This window comes from Balaenoptera borealis (assembly GCF_965194805.1).
Source record: "Balaenoptera borealis genome assembly, chromosome: 2".
Lineage (NCBI taxonomy): Eukaryota > Metazoa > Chordata > Mammalia > Artiodactyla > Balaenopteridae > Balaenoptera > Balaenoptera borealis.
Genome location: NC_138867.1, coordinates 12,610,340 through 12,633,079, shown reverse-complemented (window position 1 = coordinate 12,633,079; position 22,740 = coordinate 12,610,340). Strand labels below are relative to the sequence as shown.

At 44.0% G+C, this 22,740-nt stretch overlaps 1 protein-coding gene and 1 long non-coding RNA gene across 6 annotated transcripts in view; one reads left to right on the top strand and one right to left on the bottom strand.

The window, feature by feature from the left end:
* TRIO (trio Rho guanine nucleotide exchange factor) overlaps positions 1–22,740 on the bottom strand; it is a 373,499-nt gene that overhangs the window by 350,375 nt on the left and 384 nt on the right. Inside the window, exon 1 of one of the 5 annotated variants that reach the window (XM_082381865.1) lies at positions 21,594–22,147. The exons of 2 other annotated variants lie outside the window; for them this stretch is intronic. In XM_082381865.1, the coding sequence (XP_082237991.1) occupies positions 21,594–21,807 (214 nt within the window). In that variant the 5' untranslated portion in view covers positions 21,808–22,147. Of the gene's footprint in view, positions 1–21,593; positions 22,148–22,740 lie in introns of those variants that run through there. 2 more of the 5 variants (XM_082381864.1, XM_082381866.1) reach the window with 2 other exon arrangements.
* LOC309624144 overlaps positions 2,506–22,740 on the top strand; it is a 52,336-nt gene continuing 32,101 nt past the window's right edge. The window contains exon 1 of the long non-coding RNA XR_014241787.1: positions 2,506–21,247. This is a non-coding gene — a long non-coding RNA (uncharacterized lncRNA). The remainder of the gene's footprint in view (positions 21,248–22,740) is intronic.

Genomic DNA, 22,740 nt, shown 5'->3' with positions numbered 1-22,740 from the left:
CTGAGAAAGAATTCAGAGTAATGATAGTAAAGATGATGCAAAATCTTGGAAATAGAATGGACAAAATACAAGAAGCGTTTAACAAGGACCTAGGAGAACTAAAGAGCAAACAAACAATGATGTACAACACAATAAATGAAATTAAAAATTCTCTAGAAAGAATCAATAACAGAATAACTGAGGCAGAGGAACAGATAAGTGACCTGGAAGATAAAATAGCGAAAATTACTATTGCAGGGCAGAATAAAAAAAAAAGAATGAAAAGAATTGAGGACAGTCTCAGAGACCTCTGGGACAACGTTAAACTCACCAACATTCGAATTATAGGGGTCTCAGAAGAAGAGGAGAAAAAGAAAGGGACTGAAAATATATTTCAAGAGATTATAATTGAAAACTTCCCTAATATGGGAAAGGAAATACTCAATCAAGTCCAAGAAGCGCAGAGAGTCCCATACAGGATAAATCCAAGGAGAAACATGCCAAGACACCTATTAATCAAACTATCAAAAATTAAATGTAAAGAAAAAATATTAAAAGCAGCAAGGAAAAAGCAACAAATAACATACAAGGGAATCCCCATAAACTTAACAGCTGATCTTTCAGCAGAAACTCTACAAACCAGAAGAGAGTGGCAGGACATATTTAAAGTGATGAAAGAGAAAAACCTACAACCAAGATTACTCAGCAAGGATCTCATTCAGATTCAACAGAGAAATTAAACCCTTTACAGACAAGCAAAAGCTAAGAGAAATACGCACCACCAAACCAGCTTTACAACAAATGCTAAATGAATTTCTATAGGCAGGAAACAAGAGAAGGAAAACACCTACAATAATAAACCCAAAACAACTAAGAAAATGGTAACAGGAACACACATACCAATAACTACCTTAAATGTTAATGGATTAAAGGCCCCAACCAAAAGACACAGGCTGGCAGAATGCATACAAAAACAAGACCCAGAGTATATATGCTGTCTACAAGAGAACCACTTCAGACCTAGGGACACATACAGACTGAAAGTGAGGGGCTGGAAAAAGATATTCCATGCAAATGGAAATTAAAAAGAACCTGGAGTAGCAATTCTCATATCAGACAAAATAGACTTTAAAATAAAGACTATTACAAGAGACAAAGAAGGACACTACATAATGATCAAGGGATCAATCCAAAAAGAAGTTATAACAATTGTAAATATTTATGCACCCAACATAGGAGCACCTCAATACATAAGGCAAATGCTAACAGCCATAAAAGGGGAAATCGACAGTAACAGAATCATAGTAAGGGACTTTTAACACCCCACTTTCACCAAAGAACAGATCATCCAAAATGAAAATAAATAAGGAAACACAAGCTTTAAATGACACATTAAACAGGATGGACTTAATTAATATTTATAGGACATTCCATCCAAAAACAACAGAATACACTTTCTTCTCAAGTGCTCATGGAACATTCTCCAGGACAGATCATATCTTGGGTCACAAATCAAACCTTGGTAAATTTAAGAAAACTGAAATCGTATCAAGTATCTTTTCCGACCACAATGCTATGAGACTAAATATCAATTACAGGAAAAAATCTGTGAAGAAAACAAACACATGGAGGCTAAACAATACACTACTAAATAACCAAGAGATCACCGAAGAAATCAAAGAGGAAATCAAAAACTACCTAGAGACAAATGACAATGAAAACACGACAACCCAAAACCTATGGGATGCAGCAAAAGCAGTTCTAAGAGGGAAGTTTATAGCAATACAATCCTACCTCAAGGAACAAGAAACATCTCAAATAAACAACCTAACCTTACACCTAAAGCAATTAGAGAAAGAAGAACAAAAAAACCCCCAAAGTTAGCAGAAGGAAAGGAACCATAAAGATCAGATCAGAAATAAATGAAAAAGAAATGAAGGAAACAATAGCAAAGATCAACAAAACTAAAAGCTGGTTCATTGAGAAGATAAAATTGATAAACCATTAGCCAGACTCATCAAGAAAAAAAGGGAGAAGACTCAAATCAATAGAATTACAAATGAAAAAGGAGAAGTAACAACTGACACTGCAGAAATACAAAGGATCATGAGAGATTACGACAAGCAACTATATGCCAATAACATGGACAACATGGAAGAAATGGACAAATTCTTAGAAAAGCACAGCCTTCCGAGACGGAACCAGAAAGAAATAGAAAGTATAAACAGACCAATCACAAGCACTGAAATTGAGACTGTGATTAAAAATCCTCCAACAAACAAAAGCCCAGGACCAGATGGCTTCACAGGCGAATTCTACCAAACATTTAGAGAAGAGCTAACACCTATCCTTCTCAAACTCTTCCAAAATACAGCAGAGGGAGGAACACTCCCACACTCATTCTACAAGGCCACCATCACCCTGATACCAAAACCAAAGATATCACAAAGAATGAAAACTACAGGCCAATATCACTGATGAACACAGACGCAAAAATCCTCAATAAAATACTAGCAAAATCGAACAGCACATTAAAAGGATCATACACCATGATCAAGTGGGGTTTTTCCCAGCAATGCAAGGATTCTTCAATATACACAAATCAATCAATGAGATACACCATATTAACAAACTGAAGGATAAAAACTATATGATCATCTCAGTAGATGCAGAAAAAGCTTTCGACAAAATTCAACACCCATTTATGATAAAAACCCTCCAGCATGTAGGCATAGAGGGAACTTACCTCAACATAATAAAGGCCATATATGACAAACCAACAGCCAACATCATTCTCAATGGTGAAAAACTGAAACCATTTCCTCTAAGATCAAGAACAAGAGAAGGTTGTCCACTCTCACCACTATTATTCAACATAGTTTTGGAAATTTTAGCCACAGCAATCAGAGAAGAAAAAGAAATAAAAGGAATCCAAATCGGAAAAGAAGTAAAACTGTCACTGTTTGCAGATGACATGATACTATACATAGACAACCCTAAAGATGCTACCAGAAAACTACTCGAGCTAATCAATGAATTTGGTAAAGTAGCAGGATATAAAATTAATGCACAGAAATCTCTTGCATTCCTATACACAAATGATGAAAAATCGGAAAGGGAAATTAAGGAAACACTCCCATTTACCACTGCAACAAAAAGAAAAAAATACCTAGGAATAAACCTACCTAAGGAGAAAAACGACCTGTATGCAGAAAAATAAGACACTGATGAAAGAAATTAAAGATGATACAAACAGATGGAGAGATATACCGTGTTCTTGGATTGGAAGAATCAACATTGTGAAATTGACTATACTACCCAAAGCAATCTACAGATTCAATACAATCCTTATCAAATTACCAATGGCATTTTTCACAAAACTAGAACAAAAACTTTCACAGTTTGTATGGAAACACAAAAGACCCCGAATAGCCAAAGCAATCTTGAGAAAGAAAACCGGACCTGGAGGAATCAGGCTCCCAACTTCAGACTCTACTACAAAACTACAGTAATCAAGACAGTATGGTACTGGCACAAAAAGAGAAATATAGATCAATGGAACAGGATGGAAAGCCCAGAGATAAACCCACACACATATGGTCACCTTATCTTTGATAAAGGAGACAAGAACATACAATGGAGAAAAGACAGCCTCTTCAATAAGTGGTGCTGGGAAAACTGGACAGCTATATGTAACAGAATGAAATTAGAACACTCCCTAACACCATACACAAAAATAAACTCAAAATGGATTAAAGACCTAAATGTAAGGCCAGACACTATAAAACCCTTAGAGCAAAACATAGGCAGAACACTCTATGACATACATCACAGCAAGATCCTTTTTGACCCACCTCCTAGAGAAACGGGAATAAAAACAAAAATTAAAAAATGGGACCTAATGAAACTTAAAATCTTTTGGACAGCAAAGAAAACCATAAACAAAATGAAATGACAGCCCTCAGAATGGGAGAAAATATTTGCAAATGAAGCAACTGACAAAGGATTAATCTCCAAAATATACAGGCAGCTCATGCAGCTCAATATCAAAACAACAAACAACCCAATCCAAAAATCAAATAGACCTAAATAGACATTTCTCCAAAGAAGATATACAGATTGCCAACAAACAGATGAAAGGATGCTCAACATCACTAATCATCAAAGAAATGAAAATCAAAACTACAATGAGGTATCACCTCACACCAGTCAGAATGGCCATCATCAAAAATCTACAAACAATAAATGCTGGAGAGGGTATGGAGAAAAGGGAACCCTCTTGCACTGTTGGTGGGAATGTAAATTGATACAGCCACTATGGAGAACAGTATGGAGATTCCTTAAAAAACTAAAAATAGAACTACCATATGACCCAGCAATCCCACTACTGGGCATATACCCTGAGAAACCCATAATTCAAAAAGAGTCATGTACCACAATGTTCACTGCAGCTCTATTTACAAGAGCCAGGATATGGAAGCAACCTAAGTGTCCAATGACAGATGAATTGATAAAGAAGATGTGGCACATATATACAATGGAATATTACTCAGCCATAAAAAGAAACGAAATTGAGTTATTTGCAGTGAGGTGGATGGACCTAGAGACTGTCATACAGAGTGAGTAAGTCAGAAAGAGAAAAACAAATACCGTATTCTAACACATATATATGAAATCTAAAAAAATAAAAAATAAAAAAATGGTTCTGAAGAACCTAGGGGCAGGACAGGAATAAAGACGCAGACGTAGAGAATGGACTTGAGGACATGGGGAAGGGGAAGGGGAAGCTGGGATGAAGTGAGAGAGTGGTATGGACATATATACACTACCAAATGTAAAATAGATAGCTAGTGGGAAGCAGCCGCATAGCACAGGGAGATCAGCTTGGTGTTTTGTGACAACCTAGAGGGGTGGGATAGGGAGGGTGGGAGGGAGACGCCAGAGGAGGAGATATGGGATATATGTTTAGGTACAGCTGATTCACTTTGTTATACAGCAGAAACTAACACACCATTGTAAAGCAATTACACCCCAATAAAGATGTTAAATAAATAAATAAATAAAATTTAGGGCATTAAAAAAAAAGAAATTAGGGCTTAATCCCATTATACTCCAATAAACATGTTCAATCAATCTATCAATCAATCAATCAATCAATATTAGGGCATTAAAAAAAAAAAAGAAATCAGGGCTTAATCCCACATTTCCCACCTCACTCCTGTAACGGCTCTGAGGCCTCTGATTATTTTTCAGATGCTTTTTGATATAATTAACAAGTTTTGTTTTCCCCTAGCACTGACACAGAGGTGTCAATACACTTAAGTCACCTGAATGATTCATCCTGAAGGAATTACTACATCCAGCAGAGCTGGGTTCACAACTGACCCACCTGTTCCACCGCTGAGTAGCATCAGAAACCATCACTGGTACGCGCAGCACAGGCTCATAAAACGTACTTACACAGGCAGAGAAAGATTCTAAGAGAAGTGCCCTGTACTGTTAATGTCTGCACTCAGTTTAAAACACACATTGACATATAAGCAAGCCAGGAATTGTCTGGGGACTAGAAAACTTACTTGTTAATTTTTTTTGCCAATCACTGTTAAGATACAGCAAATGAGAAAGGAGACTCATGAAAATCTATGTAGGCATAACCTGTTAAGACTCCTGAATACTTTAGGAATGTGAGAGTTAAATGTGAGAGTTAAAAAAAAAATCTAAAAGTTATGTTCTCGTGCAACTACAAGTACCTAAAAATCAAAGTAAGCTTTACTGAATTTTTAAGTTACACCAATAGGATTATCATTTCCTAATTTGAGGTGGTTTAGACACGTATCCACTCTGATCATTTACACAATGTAAATTAGAAGCATGTATGTGTGTATGTGTGTGTGTGTGTGTGTGTACGCATACACATGTGCACACTCCAGAACTCTAGTCAAGCTGCAGTTCCCTGCAAGAGACAAAGAATAATTGTCCTTGATGAGGGATGCAATCTTTAAGAGTTGCACATCAGTCCATAGAGTAGAACAGGAAAAGAGAAAAAGTTTCAAAGAGGTCCTCTTGTGGAAAATACCCTTTACATTATTGATCACTATAAAACACCTTGAAAGTGAGTATGTTGCCTGAATCTACACGATCTCGTAATATTCCTTTTACTGTCAAGCCAGGAGATAAAAATTAGCCCTGACTGGTGCTATCAAAATAATAAGGGAGAGTATGAAATCTCTAAGTGGAACAAAAAAAAAAAAGAAGCTGCAAATCATGTGTGAGTTCTAAAAGCAGAGGTAAAGAGGCCACTCCCAAAATACTTTAAATATTCTCCCCACTTTACATCATTGCCATTGTATACTGTGTGTGTGGCATACATTATCTCCATTTTAAATCATGGTATGAACTCTGCCATTTTTAAAGGTGAAAAACAAAGTAAGAACTGATATTTTAAAGTGTTCTCAAGTACCAGCACAAAGAATATGAGCTAGGAGAGTTAAATTACAAGCCATCTGTTCTGATCATTTACGATGTGATTTCTCTAATCTCCTTCAATACTACATAACATCTCTGTGGCAACACGGTGACTACAAATGCAAGTTTGGTGGGCCAATCGTGCACTCAGTCTGTTCACACAACAGAAAACCGGACTGGTCAGCGAGCTCCTCAATGAGCCAGAGTCTTCTCCTTCAGGAAGGATGTCCCATCATAAACGGACCACATTCACATTCTCCATTCCCTCCAGGCGTGTAAGTGAAATGATTCTGCACATCGCACGTATCATACCTTACCCAAAACTGGCCACGGCCCCATAACCCATAACCAATATGTGCACCTCGGCATGACCAGGGGTTCCTCTTCCTAGCTGTGCATCTGAGTTACCAGTAAGGCTTTTTCAAAATACGGACTCTATGGCCCTATCCTAGAACTACTAAATGAGAATCGCTGGAGATTTGTAATTTTTTTTAACTTTTTAGGTGATTCTGATACAGGCTGGGTTAAGGAACCACCGGTATAAATCACAACAGGCATTTACTTTGCCTCTCCTTGGAGCTTGCCCAGGGCCAGAGGCCCAGCAGCTCACACTCACAGGAAACAATTATGACCCAAAGACCCAGAACCAGAACACGGTCTACACAAGGTACTACGCCAACACTGATGGCCAGGGAGGCCAGAAGACAGACAGGTGGTTTCCTAAAGGAAGTGATGCTTGAGCTCAGTCAGTGATAGGAAAACCAGGAAGAGGAGGGAACACCAAACACACAGACAGGGGCAAGAACACAGACACAGTGTGGGGTGTGCGATGGGCCTTCGAGAGGCTGACGGGGCAAGCGGTCCAGAAGCTTCCCTTGAGGCCAGCCAGCCCAGCTAGGGTGGATGGACTGACCCAGTGTGAAACTCAGAAAACTGCATTTGTGACTCACATGCAGCCTTGGTTGCAAAGCACATCCCTACACCAGGTAAAGAAAAACAGGATTTGGGGGTGGTATAAAGAGAATTAAAAATGACTCTGCCCTAGCTTTAGCAAAATCCTCATCTGTAAACAGGAAAAATACTATGTATGTCAAAAAATGTGTGATAAGTGAGAGATAATAGACTAGGTCTTTTTAAGAGCATCTCAAATTTCATTTTCACCTTGAGAGCAATTCCAATTAGGTGGACTTGAGCTAGTTGATCACCTCTTATAATTTTAATTTCTAAATTATTCCCCAGCACATTTTTAAAAAGAGGCCAGAAGAGAGAATCTGCCTAATCATCTTGCCTCTTTAGAATACAAACTCCCACTGGCCAGAATATTATTTTTGTCTTCTCCAGCTGTATGGCACCTGGCATACTGACACTGCTCAAAGGATAAACAGCTCATTCATTACACAGTGCCCTGTATATTAAATAATGCCCATAAAGTCCTCTGAAGATGAAAACCACTTCAAGTGCTAAGTAATTCTGAGCTAGGCATTTGAAACTGAGAAACAAAGATGACAGACCAAACATCATAAAGAGGTCACCACCCAGCAGGAAGGCTCTCGTTCCACCAGACCTCTGGTCCCCTTGCAGGCATGCTACACACAGCAGACAAAACCCCAACCTGCTTTACACGTTTTTAATGTATATAATCAGGAGAAGAAGTTTCAAAATGCTAAGAAGAACGAAAGCCTTCAGTGGTTCCTTTCTTTCAGGGACCATGCCCAGAAGTAATTTCAAAGCCACACAAATTCTTCTTCTTTCTGAGACGTCTCCTTTTAAGTGACGCTAACATGCTCTCTATGAAGTATCAACTCGATTCTGTAACAGGCACAATGAAAATTCTTGAACAGAGCATATGCGGTTTTATGCAAATTAATACAGTTTCGGTCTTGGAGTCTAACACGTACTCCTGGTCGTGTATGCGAGTGAGCACAGCTGACTCCAGTGTTCCAAAATACAGAACTCACACCAGCAGGAGAACGCGGGGTGCAACTGTTAATGTCCAGGCCACGTTCAGTAGGAGCAGAGCACCAAGCTCCTCTCCCTTCAACTCCCCCAGGACGCTACGAGGGAGACTAAGTATCACCAGCTTGAACCACTTCAGGTGGGCCCTTCGCTGTCCCCAAATACACCACTTACTGGGAAGCAAAGTCCGTCCTTTTCTTTTTGACTGAGACTCCCTGAAATTTTCAACGGGACAGTTAATCCAACGTTTTCTAAGAAATTACCAAAGGTACCATCAAATCACAATGGAAGCCCAACCAGATCTTATCCACAACGCCCTCCTTCAAAGAAGAGTGACTTTTTTTTCCTCTCCCTGACACCAAAAAAAGGGACATAGAAAGCTCCCTGAATGGTGTCACGTACCTCAGTGTGATATGCATGGCGCAGCGGGAGAAACCATCCGCAGGCATCTGCTTTCCACCGGGACACCCGCCTGGGGGAGAACACCACTGCACTCGGCATCCTCCTGGCCACCCCTAATAGCTACTAACCTACAGGAAGCTAAAAACCCTCTCTGAGTCCCCTCCCTCAGGTATAAAATTGGATGTCACTGCCTACCTTGCAGAGGGCTATGAAAATTAAACAGCTGGTGGCTTAAGCACACAATAAATGAAGCTGTTTAAGAATCTGAAATATTGCCAATTTAGCCATAACTTTTTTTATTGATATGTAACTCACATACTATAAAATTTTCCCTTGTAAAGTGTATAATTCAGTGGGGTTTAGTTTATTCACAATGTGTGCAACCACCACCACTAGCTAATTCCAGAACGTCTTCAGCACCCAAAAGTCCTTCCCCAGAATGCTTGACCAATTAGCAATCATGACCTTTTACTCTCCAAATTTTCTAAACCAAAAGGCTTTCACCCTTAAAACATTAATAAGCAAATTATGATTCTTCTTGCTAAAATGTCTAGTTGTAGGAAGGGCCTGTAGAGGTACAGAGGCTAAATACTCCAGAGCACACTCTAACAAGCATGAGGACAGTCACAGAAAATACAGAACACAATACATGAAATCGAGACTGTCTCCCCAACACAAGGGCCCATGTTCTATGTCATCATTTAATGGAGCAAAACACTGAACAGCCAATATTCACTCTGCCTGTAACATAAGAAAGATCTGCACCCAGTGGTCTACGGTTTCTAGAACTGAGTGCACACACACACACGTCCCAGAAACCCCGCGCTAAAGCAGACACTACACAGAGGCATGAAATTTACTGCAGGTGGTTTCTGGGAAGAAACATTTGGTCAATGAAGGGCAGCAAGCAGGTCTCCCAAGTCGTGACTCATGACTTCCTCCAGAGGGACCCAGCTCCTTCCCCTACTCGGAGCATGTGATGGATTCCTGTGAAGAGACCACGCCTGCCCTATCCTCATCCTAACCCACACCTGCTCCCAGGCCATCCCTCACGTCTCATCATTCATTCTTATTATCTCAACACTTTCCTTTCTCCTCCTCTCTTCCAGCAATTAGTATACGGAAATGAAGATGATAAACTGTTTTTCCCACAACAGGTGTCAGCTTTATAAACCATACTTATTAGAAATCAATCTCCCTTTCTTTTTTGGCAACTCCTTATTTTTCAATTTTGCACTTCCACATCCCCAGAAAGTGAGCTGTTGATGGAGTCTGGCAGCTCTTTTCTTAAACATGCCTCGGGGGAGTTCCAGCGCATGACTTCATCTGTTTTCTTTGGGTGACTAAGTGACAAGGCAAAGAGCTGAACAGAAGCTGACCACTAACTGCCGATTTGAACAGTTTCAACTTGAAGATGTAGGTTCCTTTTAATCACAGTGGTATGGCTTAGCATTCTGAAACTGCTTACTGCATTTTCTAGGACTGAGTAAATCAGCAAAGACACTGAGGATAAAAGGAGCCTTCACCGTCAGAGAAGGGAGTTACAAATTTGGGAAAGGCAAGACTGAAATGCAGTTTGTCGTACTGGACTGGAATTGAAGGCATGAGTATCAACTCATGGTTATTATTCTAGACAGACAGGTGCACAAAAAGACAGCGGCACGTGTGCATGTGACACCGTGTGTGTGTGCATATACATGTATGTGTGGACGTACACACATACTCCCCACTTCCTAGCTCTGTGCACTGAGAGGTTCCAGAAGCAATGAAACCCCTGTAGCAATAAGTACACTTAGTGCCCAGACTGAGTTTCTTAGTGCTGTTTTCTGCTAAAATGAACCAGGGCTCCTTGGAGAAACAGCTGATTTCAGGGCTGGAGTAAGGAAAGGACAACATAAGCCTGGAATATTTTACTGTGTCAGAAAATAACAAAAGTGCCCCAAAAATGATGGGAACATGTCACAAAAGATAAAGGAGCCAGCCTGAAAGGACATCATGGCCAGATCTTGGACAAGTTGAGCATCAAACTAAATAATGGTAACAAAGGATTATAACCCACTGAATGAGACAGGAATTCATGAGGCCACACTTATATAAATAAATAAGTAGGGCAGAAGGAGAGGCTCTGCCTTACGGTCAAAAAACAACGAAATACAGAAGACATAATGAAGTTAGAAAAATCATCATCTTGGAACCATCATAGTAATCACTGATTCAGGCAAAAGTCATCAACGGAGACAACCAGCAAATGAAAGTCGGGAAAGGAACAGGATTTTACATAGTCTCAAATTATCTCCCCACAAGACACTAATTACAAGGGAAAAATACAGGGGAGAAACCTGGTAGTCACCACCTAAATCAAATGACCAAACTGAACAAACGTCCCACAATGGGGCAGCTGACAGCTGTGTCCCTGTCAGGGCACCCGGGGAAGGACACAGCCCTTATGCCAGAAATGCACGACCTGAACCCAGGAATCATACAACCCAAACCAAGGGACAGCCTTCCACAGAAGTGACCAGAATCTTCAAAAATATCAAAGCAACAAAAGAGACAGGCTGGGGAGATGTTCCAAATTAAAACGAAAGAGACATGACAACCAAATGCAATATGTGGTCCTGAATAGAGTGCTGGGCCACCAATATATTTTTAATCGCCAACAGCTTCTGGAAGAACGGGTAAAATGTTATTAGAGTGAGCAGATTTATATAATAATATTATATCAAAGTTAACGATTTGGGTCACTACTGTAAGAGAATGTCCTTGCTCTTAAGACAATACTATCGAGCCACCTTTTACAGATAAGGGTACCCTCACCTTGCAACTTACACTCAAATGGTTCAGAAACAAAGTAATATGTAAATTTAATATATACAAAATATATATGTATGTGTGTGTGTATCTAGAGGGGCGTGGGGAGGGGAGGGGTAGGTGATGCACCTGAGGTGAAATAGTAACAACTGGGGAATCTGAGTTCTTTGAACATGAATACTGGCTTCTCAAAACAAACTTACCTGCTCCCGCCCCTCAAAAAGAAAACCTCAACGAACTTTAAATGTAATCAACAATGAAGACATGAACCAACTAAATAGCCAAAAATGATACATACAGTGAAATCTCAATTTGACTAAGTTGATATGAATTTCAGCCTTGTACCTCCTTTGTTGGTTTAAAATCAAAGATAAACTACAACAGCATGTCAAAAGCACATACTCTCCCATTAAACAGCAGGCCAATCCTACTTTTGTAATTCTAGAAATTTTTTAAAAGTGAGAATTAAACAAAAATGAAAAAACCTGAAACTTAGAAACTCCTTGAGTAAACCAGGAGGAAATGAAAAGCAGATTTTAAGAGTACAATACACCTTCCAGTTATATAATGTCTACATCCAAGACACCAGCATTTCAACCATCCTCTGACTGAACCAGTAAAAGTCCAAGGCAGATGTGGAGTTACTCAGAGACACATGAAAACAGATCACGTTCCCGGTGTGGAAATGCTGCTGGGACCTGCACGTGCAGTAAACCTGAAGCATCGAATAAAATCAGGCTACAGTTTGGGGAGGGAGGGGCAGGTGAGGTGTGACTGACGAAAATGCACCCCACATGTAGGAAAACCTAGAACACATGCCCGAGAGTTATCTCACTAAAAGAGGATGGTGGAAAACAAATCTATTCCCCATGACCACAACATTCATCATCTATGGGCACGTTTCCATGAATAACAGCAAAGAAATGAGTGGCTGCAACAAAATAGCTACACAGAAAGAACCCAGGAGTGACCACACCCACCTTATAATAAAACTGTCCCCGACAAAGCAGCTTAACAGCCTCTGGCCCCTCCCCACTCCCCAACCCGTGCTCCCTTCCTCCGTCAGAAAGGAAGCCCCAGTAATCTTTATAAGGTGTCACACACATCAGCCCGCTGAAAAAACTTCCCTCCCCCGCCAGCCTCTCCCCGCCCTTCCCAAACTTCCCTCCACTAACCTTGACAGCTGACCTTGACCACCGCAGACACTTCCTCCCCGGCAAAGTCCACACAGCCAGGGAAACAGGGACCAGCACTTCCACAGGAGTCCTCCCCAGACAGAAACAGCTGGGAGCCAGGAAAACTCAATACACCTCAGTGGGAAAGCTGGGGTTACCAGGGTTATTTATGTAAAAAGGAACATCATTTTTAATTAGGTGACAAAAGGAAAGGCATAGAAGCTAAATTATAGGGCTCAGACCAACGTGAAAAAATGCTTGCTCTATCCTGGAATCTTTCATTCCACTTTTGTTTGGTGTGAGACTTTTAAATTACAGCTTCCGTCCTCAACACACAAGGATATACATTTTCAGTTTTAAAGATTTGAAAGTTACAACACAGTACCTTGTGGGATGCTGTACAGAGGGAGGGTCATTTCTACTCTCTCCCTCCATCAGGGAAGGAAAGGGCATGTCGGGGCTTTGTGGTCTGGCAGCCATGGGTTTAAATTCCAGCTTGAGCCCCTACAAGCAGTGCAAACTGGGGCAGTCATTCAACCTCCCCAGAGGCTGAGATCCTCATCCTAACCCAGAAATAGCATCCACCTGCTGGAAGGGGGATTTGATTTTACATAAGAAAACGTATATAAAACACCTGCACAGCATGTCGAATCACAGGCACTCAGATGGTAGCAGCAGTAGAGAGAATAGTTAAGAGAAAGACTTTACCAGGTTTTCTTGAAGGACAGGACTGGCATTAATAACATGTGGAGACAAGAAAATAAATCTATTTTAAATATCATTCTCTGACCTTACAAGCAGGTTACTGCTTTCCGGATGCACTAATTTTACCCGCTTATGCAGCCTAATTCCAAAGGTGTTACCTGACCCCTGACGGCTGGGGGTCCTGCCTCCCACGCTGCTCTGGCAGCTGCTGCTAAGGATTTAGGTTACCGCAAAGCTCGTGGAGAAGCAGAGGGCTGTTCCAAGACTGCCCGTCATCCTACTTGCCCCCAAACAGCCCCCGATCCGCACTGCAAGCTGTCACGGGAAATCTACCATCATCCCACCTTAATCCTGCATAGGGTCTACGGTCAAAGGTTTCCAGTAATTTGGTTCAGGGGGGCAATTCCCATCTCACCAACAGGCTGTCCCCTTCTGTGTGTTCAGCAACCAGCAGAGCTGAGACAGGACCCATAAGCAATGCCATGGAGACGAGAGATGCCCAACAACGAACCCTGCAGATCCTGCATCTCTCGGACTGCGGTTAAATATCAGGAAAAGAAGCAGGTACACAGCCAGCTAACGAAATGCTGAAGCTCACGAGTCCCGTCAGGAGCTGCTCTCCCGGAGGCTCCCATCCAGGGACACGTGAACGGAACTGTCACGGGAAGGAAACAGACTGGCCTGGAAACCATCGAATTAGCACCGGTTCTCAACGGTCCTGAACCCAAGATGTATTAAGACAGTGCAACGACATTTCAATGGAGGTGAAATAACTCCGAAATAAATGTGTGAAACATGCTCTGCCTCTGTGCACTCTGGCTTTTTGGAGCTAGTAAGGGTCCCCTTCATGCCACCTATCATCACTGTGGTCCTGAAAAGGGCAGAGAGAGCTGGAAGGGATTTCTCATAATCATGAATTAAAATAAATAAATAAATAAAGCTACCTACAAGCAAGAAACATCTATTTGTTTAGTATTAGACATGAAAAATCGGTTTGTTATTAGGATGCCAAAATATTAGACAATTTAAACTTTAGAGATTTCATTGTATGAGTGACTCTAGTTCAGTAGAAATACTTACAGCAACATTCTAATCAAAGTATGGCTTCCCAATATATTTGTGTGCACCTTCAGAATGAATAGTAGACGAATTGTACTTTTGGGTCCTTATCATTTAAAAGCTAAGCTAATAAAGCTATCCAAAAAACAACATGTATTTTGTTATTCCTGAAGATCCTAGCACATCTGCCATGAAGGACAAGGATTAACTGAGAGTAAAAGCAAGTAAGAAAACATACAACTTTCAGAATCCAAATGGCCCAGGAGTACCCTGCTTGGGTTTGCAGACACGGCGTTCAACAGCAGCAGCAATGAAGGAAAAAGGAATCCCGGAAGATGTGGATCAGCGCGAGAAGAGGAAGTGAAGTAAAAGGAATCAACGATGGAAAACAATTGTAAATACATACTGTTTTGACCAACCTCTCACAGACTTTTCATAGGCATAAATTTCAAATTAAAATTAAAACACACGTCATTTATACATGCCTCTTCACATATACTAAGAAACATGGGTTCTTTTAAAATAGATTTCAAACATCAGTCTTTGTGGGACTTCCTTGGTGGCGCAGTGGTTAAGAACCCACCTGCCAGTGCAGGGGACACAGGTTCGAGCCCTGGTCCAGGAAGATCCCACATGCCGCGGAGTAACTAAGCTCGTGTGCCACAACTACTGAGCCTGCGCTCTAGAGCCCACGAGCCACAACTACTGAGCCCGCGTGCCGCAACTACTAAAGCCCACGCACCTAGAGCCCGTGCTCCACAACAAGAGAAGCCACCGCAATGAAGAGTAGTCCCCGCTCGCCACAACTAGAGAATGCCCACGCGCAGCAACGAAGACCCAATGCAGCCAAAAATAAATAAATAAATAAATAAATATTTTTAAAACTCAGTCTCTGATATATTCATTTCTTCTTGTACTGAAACCACCCATTCCACAGAATTCCAAAGTGGGGTGTTTTACGACTTTTCCAAGATACACACACACACACACACAAAGAGAAACGAGACACCAACAAAACCTATCTAAAAATATTTGAGGATTATACTTTTAAATTTGAATCGTGTTTTTCTCAAGTTCAGCTTTATTTTATGGTTATGAGTCAAGTGGGGAAACTAACACTTTATAAATTCCTTTGTTAACCATCAACACTGTGAAATACAGAGCTTCAGAATCAATTACACACAGAAAGGTCCATGAACAGAGGGCAAATGACCTCACATAAGTATTAATGCAGGAACAACACCCCCTCCCCCAAATGAAACTTATTCCCAGAAATTCCTTCTTCAACACCAGGAATGTCGAGGCACAGCGGACCACCCTGCATGTGCTACTCTTTTACTATCTGGACAGCAGCAAAACTCACTGGAGTGGGAAAATTGGAAGCAGGTGACTGTGTGTATCTAAAGACAGTTTTTTTAAGTCAGCAGACTTGACTTATATGCCACATGGACTCCCAAGTTACGCTTCTTACAGAATCGAAGAAAAGGATCTTTACTTCCCCGTAATTATCTTCAAAGTCTCCCTAGGCGACCCCTAGATGTTTCAGGAAGTTTGGTCCCATCTAGGTCAGTCTGACTCTTACTATCTTTAAAATCAATAAAAAATCTTTCTAAAGTAACTCAGTTTTGTTCAAGTTTACCTAGATAAATGACTTCTATTAGATTTGACTTTTGTTGGTATCTCACAGTTTTTATTTGCATTTCCTTGAATATGTGTTGGCCATTTTGTACTTTGAATTGTCTGTCTATTTCCCTTTTGGATTGCTTCCTTATTGATTTGAGGAAGCCTTTTTTTAACCCTGTATATTAATTCTTTGTCTGATTTGTAATATAAATGTTTTCCCCCAGTTTGTGGTTAGCCTTTTTTTAATGTTATGTTTTACATTATAATACAGTACAACTGGATTCTTTTTTCCACGTACAGTTCTATGAATTTTAATATATAGAATCACCACCACAGCCAGGATACAAAACAGTTCCATCATCCCTCAAAATGCCCCTTACACTGCCCCTCTGTAGTCACGCTCTCCCCACCCCTAATTCCTGGCAATCAACCAATCTGTTCTCTGTCCCTGCAATTCTATTTTTTTGAGAATGTCATACAAGTGGAATCCTATGTAACCTTCTGAAACAGGCTTCCTTCACTCGGCATCAGCTGAATGGATGTACCACAGTTTATCTGTTCACACCTACTCCTTTTAATGCTAACAACCACAGCAGACAGCAAAGGGCCTTAGCCCTTCCCAGCAGCCGGACAGGAACAGAGCAGCATACCAAGTACCTTCCTGAGATTGCAGGAAAAGAGGGGAGGGCCATGCAGCTGGCAGGACCTTGCAGAAACCCCTCCTGAACAGAAACCGAGTGCAATTCATCGCTGTCCACAACAGGGCTACAAGCTGTAAGAAAATAAGCCTGATGAACTCACGCGGACACTGCTAACGCAAAGTACCCCAGACCAAGAATCTATTCTGTGTGTTCACTAACGTTTCCATTAAAGCTTCCCCTGTCAGGGTAACTGTTAACATGTACTAATTTATGACAGAACCCAAATAGTGTGATGCTTCCAAAACACAAGATCTGCTCTATAGATTACTCTGCAATCCTCCCCAACCAGAGAAGAGTAGGCGTGTGGCTGATCAAAAAAGTCAGTAATCTACAATTCAAGTATATTTATCACCAAAGGGAGGTTTCATATTGCCAGAGCACATCTGGCATTAGATCAAATAGTCCAGACTGACCAGGAGGCCTCACAAGGGAAAAACCCCAGCAACCCCAGAGAAACGCCTTTCTCCAGCTCAAGCCCCTACACCTTGCGCTTGGAAAGTCCACACACCCTACTCTCACTCTCGCTCTCGCCCCAGACATATATAACCTTTCCCAGAGTGCAGGTGGTTCAGAACTTGGGTTTCCAGGGGCTTCCTTACATGGAGAAGGAACAAAAAAGAGGAAATTAAGGTAACAACTATTCCATAAGCAAACTGAGTGCTTCCATTACCAAATGAGAAGGGAACATGAGACTCAGGCACTCGCCAACCATTAACCACTGGAGCAAGAATTCCCATGAACAAGACCGTCTGCACGGAAGGCTCGAGGATGTCACAATGCTGGGAGACGGCACTGGAAACTCTAGCCAGGGTCTCCTCGTTATCAAGTGGCAGAGACGGAGTGACATCGCGGTCTGGCCGGGGCCGAGCACTGTGGCAGGAGCAGGGGCCGGAGGCTCGGGCAGGCAGTGCCTCCACAACGGGCGCGGGAGCCCAGGGCCGTGCGGAGCAGGCAGCGGCGAAGGCGCCCTGCGGGGTCCTGACCCACACAGCCTTGCTCCTTTCTGCTCCTCTGCCCTAATTCAGAGACACAGCGATAGCCATACCCAGAATGGCTCCAGGTGAATAATAATAATAATAATAACAACAATACATCTGCCAGGATTGCCATTCGCAAGGCACGCTGGGCAGATTCCCACGCATGCTCATCCCCTTGCCCAGGGCCTGCTGGACAGCTCAGCAGCAGAATCTGGAGGACAACTCTGTCTCTGTACCATCTAATCCCTCTTACCCCTTCTGCGCCCGTGGGCCCATCCCGTTCACTGCCCACGAGGGAAGCTTCAGCGGGGCTGAGAAGCAGGGAGAAGATACAAAAGACAGCATCTCTGTCCACAAGACCAACAACACAGTCACCCCAGTCAGTTCATCCAAGTCCACTCAGCTGAACACTCGCGACAGGAAGAAACGAGCAGCGGCGTCAGAGGTACCACTACCTTTCAGGGGAATGCACTAGGGTTCTCACCCGAAACCATTTCTTCACCATCCACGGAGTAGCTACTGCTCTGCCAACGGCGCTACTAAAAATCTGTCAAGACAATGCACTTCAGGAAACAAAAACCAATTCATTATAGAACCGAGGAGGAAAGAAGGGGGTTGTTAAGACTGCTTTTCAGAGTAAAACACAATTCATCCCGAGCAACATAAGTGACTTTACTAGGCAGTAAAGTGTGGCTACTGAGTAAGAATTTGACTTTTCTCTGGAATTCCACCAAGGATATGAGAGAAAATTTTCTCAGTAGAGGAGTCAAGTAAATAAACTTAAATATCAGATAGAGCTGATTTAGATTATGACAGCTCCAAACACATCTTTCACTTAGAAACAAATCCCAAATCTATCATAACATTTAAGAGGTCTGAAAAGGCCATCTAATCACGTATTTTTAATATACATTTGAAAAACATACTTAAACCACATGCCTCATCTCAAACAGAACCACTGGCTTCATTTAAATCTTGGTTAATCATTTAAATGGTTTAAATGGCTTCATCTAAATCTTCATTTGAATCTAGGATGGTTACATCACAAAGGAAAAAATATAATATTCCATGTCAATAAGTCAGTTTACAAGGTCTCAATGGAAAGTTTCCTTCAATGATTGTTTTACTGCTCTCTGATTTCTTGAAAATCACTTACAGGATATTTTCAGCTATCTCTTTGCTCTCCTCTAAAACTGAGCCTCACTGTGCCACTGAGAAAGGGGAAACCAACCTTCACTATCAAGTTTCATTTTCTTCAACTTTCCTTTTCAAAACATTGAGGGTAACAAGGACCAACTGCTAATTATTATTGGTGCTCACAAAGACCAAAGCCGCCAGGCTTCTAAGTATACAAAGCAGCAGCAACACAAGCTCAGAAGCCAGCTACTTAAGTGGTGTTAGAAGCATAAATGCAAAGACAAGTTCCCTCGATATTCCATGAGGAAACCATTATACCAACATAGAAGGATATGCAGACTGCCCCCTCACTAAGGAACAGATTTGACTGTCTTCACATATTCCACTGGAAAGAGAAGCGCAGCAGCCAGGAGTCCAGAATAAGATTTAGTAATGAAAGGAACACAGCACGATGAGCCATGACGCTTCATAATAACCACAAACCCTTATTCTCTGCACATTCATTTAATGCCAACCTAAAACATGCCAAGCAGGTTAAAAATAATGCATTTATGTAAGTACCCCACACACACTCCAGAAAGGTTACAGGGAAAGCTCTGAAAGAATGACTTATTGCCACAAGAACAGAGCCCCAAAAGAGACTGGTGATAAAAGTGATTGGTCCCGGTGGGATTGAGAACGAATGTAGGCAAAGTCCTGGCCACCACAGGCATCCGGGAAAGAAGCCCAGAGTCAGGAGCATGTTTCCTGGCCCTGACCCCACCTCTACCGGAGTTCCACTCCAAGCAAGTCATTCAACCTCCCTAGAAGCCTGCTTCCTCTTCCGTAACATTTAAAAAATTTTTTTTAATGGACCAGCTCAGGTTTGTGATGCCTTTTTAAAAGAAAAGTGAAGAATAACCACTAGGTGCTGGGGGCTGAGAGGGAACTACAGAATCCAAGGAGGCAACAGCTCCTGAGCCATCTCCCCAGACCCTCTCCAAGTAAGTGCAGGAGTCCTGCCCCCAGCACCCAGCTCCGAACCCTGGCAGTTGGCAGTGCCCCTGCTTGAGTGTGTCCAGTAATCATGACAGCCCATTCTATGCCTGAACTGCTCTAATTATTTAAAAGTTCTATCAAGCTAAATTCGCCTTCTTTCATCCAACCATGGGTACCAGTTTTCAATCGGTGACTACAAGGATAAAATTTAATGCAGGACAGACAAGGAACAAAAAGGAGGAAAGAAAATAAGGCGGCCAAGCAAACGGTTCCAGGGCCAAGAAATGAAAGGCAACCAGTAGAAACGCCTTGTCTAAGTCAGACTGGCAATCTTAAGTACCAGGCTCACAACACCCTGGAAAAATGTTCACACCCTGATCTGTCCAGCCCCCCGTCAACGAGAACCTATTTCCTGTGTTTCTACATCTTAGGCAAAAAATGTTCGATTTTACTAACGGACTTGACCTCTCTGTTCAGCCATCCACAATCAATCCAAACTGCCCAGGAGGACCCCTGCCTGAGCCATTCTACCAGGTGAGGTCCCCACCCAGGGTCTTCCTGTTTCATCTGTCTAAACGTTCGTCCCATCCCACCCGACCAATCCAACTGAATGGTCCCTCTCCACCCTCCCTCTGCCAGATATCACTGCCCTAGATGCTGGGGCCAAGATCTAGGTCAGGGATTCAGAGTTGCCCAAAGGAGGGAAAAGCGCTTCTAAAAGATGTCCCAGGCTACCCCTGGGATGGGACGGCACAACTGCTGTCTACTTAAAATCTGCTCTGGTTCCTGATTCCAAGTCAGATAACTAAAGGGGCAGTTTGCCCAATCATTTTGGAAGGAGGAAGAAAGGAATAAACCCGTGGGCAGCACCGACTGGCTCTGCCCCAAACTGAACATGTACAGGAGACCGAGCAGAGGATCAAGAGCACAGGCCTAGGCATGGCCACCAACAGACTTACCTGGCCAGGTAAAGCCTGCGGACAGCCACACTGACTGGGAGCAAGTTTTCTGGGAGCATCCAGTCCAAGGTGATGTCTTTTGAGGCTCTTCTGAGTGAAAGAAGTGATTTCTCTACTATGCATAATAAAGATATGAGAAAGTCTGGTCTCAGAAAGCACCAAAAATTCCATCACCAGGGCACAGGCGCCTTTCTAAGAGAAAGGAGCTGAATTCTGCACAGAATCCATTATTCTGTGACAGGTGGTAAAGACAGAGAGAAGACAGGCTAGACTTAGCTGCAGGGTATGAAGGGAAGACGTCCCAGGTCTGCTATTAAGAGGTAAGACGGGGCTTCTCTATCAGGCTAGTTGCACCAAAAAAAGGCTTTCATTTGAAGGAATTCATGTTTTCCTAAACCTCTGCTTTCTGCGGGGACCTCGCGGGGAGAGGGAGCAGTGGGGAGTATATTAACCCCAAGCTGACAGTGTTGAGTCGGCGTATGTCACTCCCAGCCACAACCAACCTCTTATAATGACTCAAAAGTAACCCCACCTGACAAAGACCAAGAAAACGAGGGAAGACAGTACTAAACCAGGGATGCACCGGCACTGCTCACTTCTGCCTCCGACCATCGCCCTCCCGCTGCAAATTGCTCCCTGTGACCCGGATGACCGAACTGATCTCACCGAATCTGGCGACTTGATTTTGGAAGAGGCCACGAAGGAACGTGAGCCGCCGGCCTCCGGGGCGCTCCCCGTCGCAGGCCGCTCCCCCGACGTCCCCGGCCCAGCCGTCCTCCCGGGAGCCGCCGCCAGCACTCCGCACGCGCCCCGCGCCCGCCCGCCCGCCGCGGCCCCGACCTGGCCCGCCCTCCTCGGCTCTCGAGCGCCGAGTCTGCATCCTCCCTGCCCCGCACCTGGCCCGCTGGGCGCTGCGCTCCGGGCTGCGGGCCCCGAGGCTGCCGCCGCCCGGACGCGCCAGCCAACGGGATTGGGCTCGGGGACGCGGGGCGCGGGGCCAGCTCACGCGGGATCTGGGCCCGGGCGGGAGGAGGCGCCGCCGCCGGGGTCCCGGGGACGCCCTGTCACGCCTCCCGCGCCTCCTCCCCGCGGGCCGGCCGCAAAGCTCGCCTCTCCCGCGGCCACCCCCCTCCTCGCCCGAGAGACACCGGGCCACCTGGCACTGCCTCCCAGGCAGTGCCCCGCGAGTGCCGGCCCCGCGCCGCCCCCCGGGGTCACCACGTTCCCAGATGTCCCTCCTGGGCCACCCCCGGAGACAATGGCTCACCCATCGCCCGGCCGGCCGCGCTTCATGTCTGCCACCACCTCCCCTCCTCCCTGGGCGGTGGGTGCCATGGCTGCCCCGTTTCCCAGAAGTGTAGATCGAGTCTGGGGAGGTGACAGGCTAGAGGACCGAGCGAAGAAACCCGGCGGCTTACGGGGTCGACGAGGGGCCAGGGACAAATCACCCCCGGAGACCGGCCCAGATGAGAGCCCGCATTCCCGGGCCTGGCCCCGCCGCCCCCGTCCTCTCGGCCTCCGGGACAGGGGCCTCCGCCCTCGCCGTCCCCGCCGCCGCCTCCTCGGCCCTCCCTCGAAAGAGACAAAGAGCCGGCGCCCCAACCGGTGGAGCTGTAGCCTCCGGGGCGGGCGACGGGGAGATTTCACCCTGGAACGAGGGGCGGGCGCAGGGAAGGGCGAGCCGGCGGCGTCCGGGCCGAGCCGCGGCACGGGGGGCGGCGCAGGCAGCGGGACCCGCCGGTGTGGAGCCGGGAGCCCCGGCGCGGGGCAGCGGCCTGGGCGAGCGCGCTCCGGGCCCGACGGGCGGGCGAGC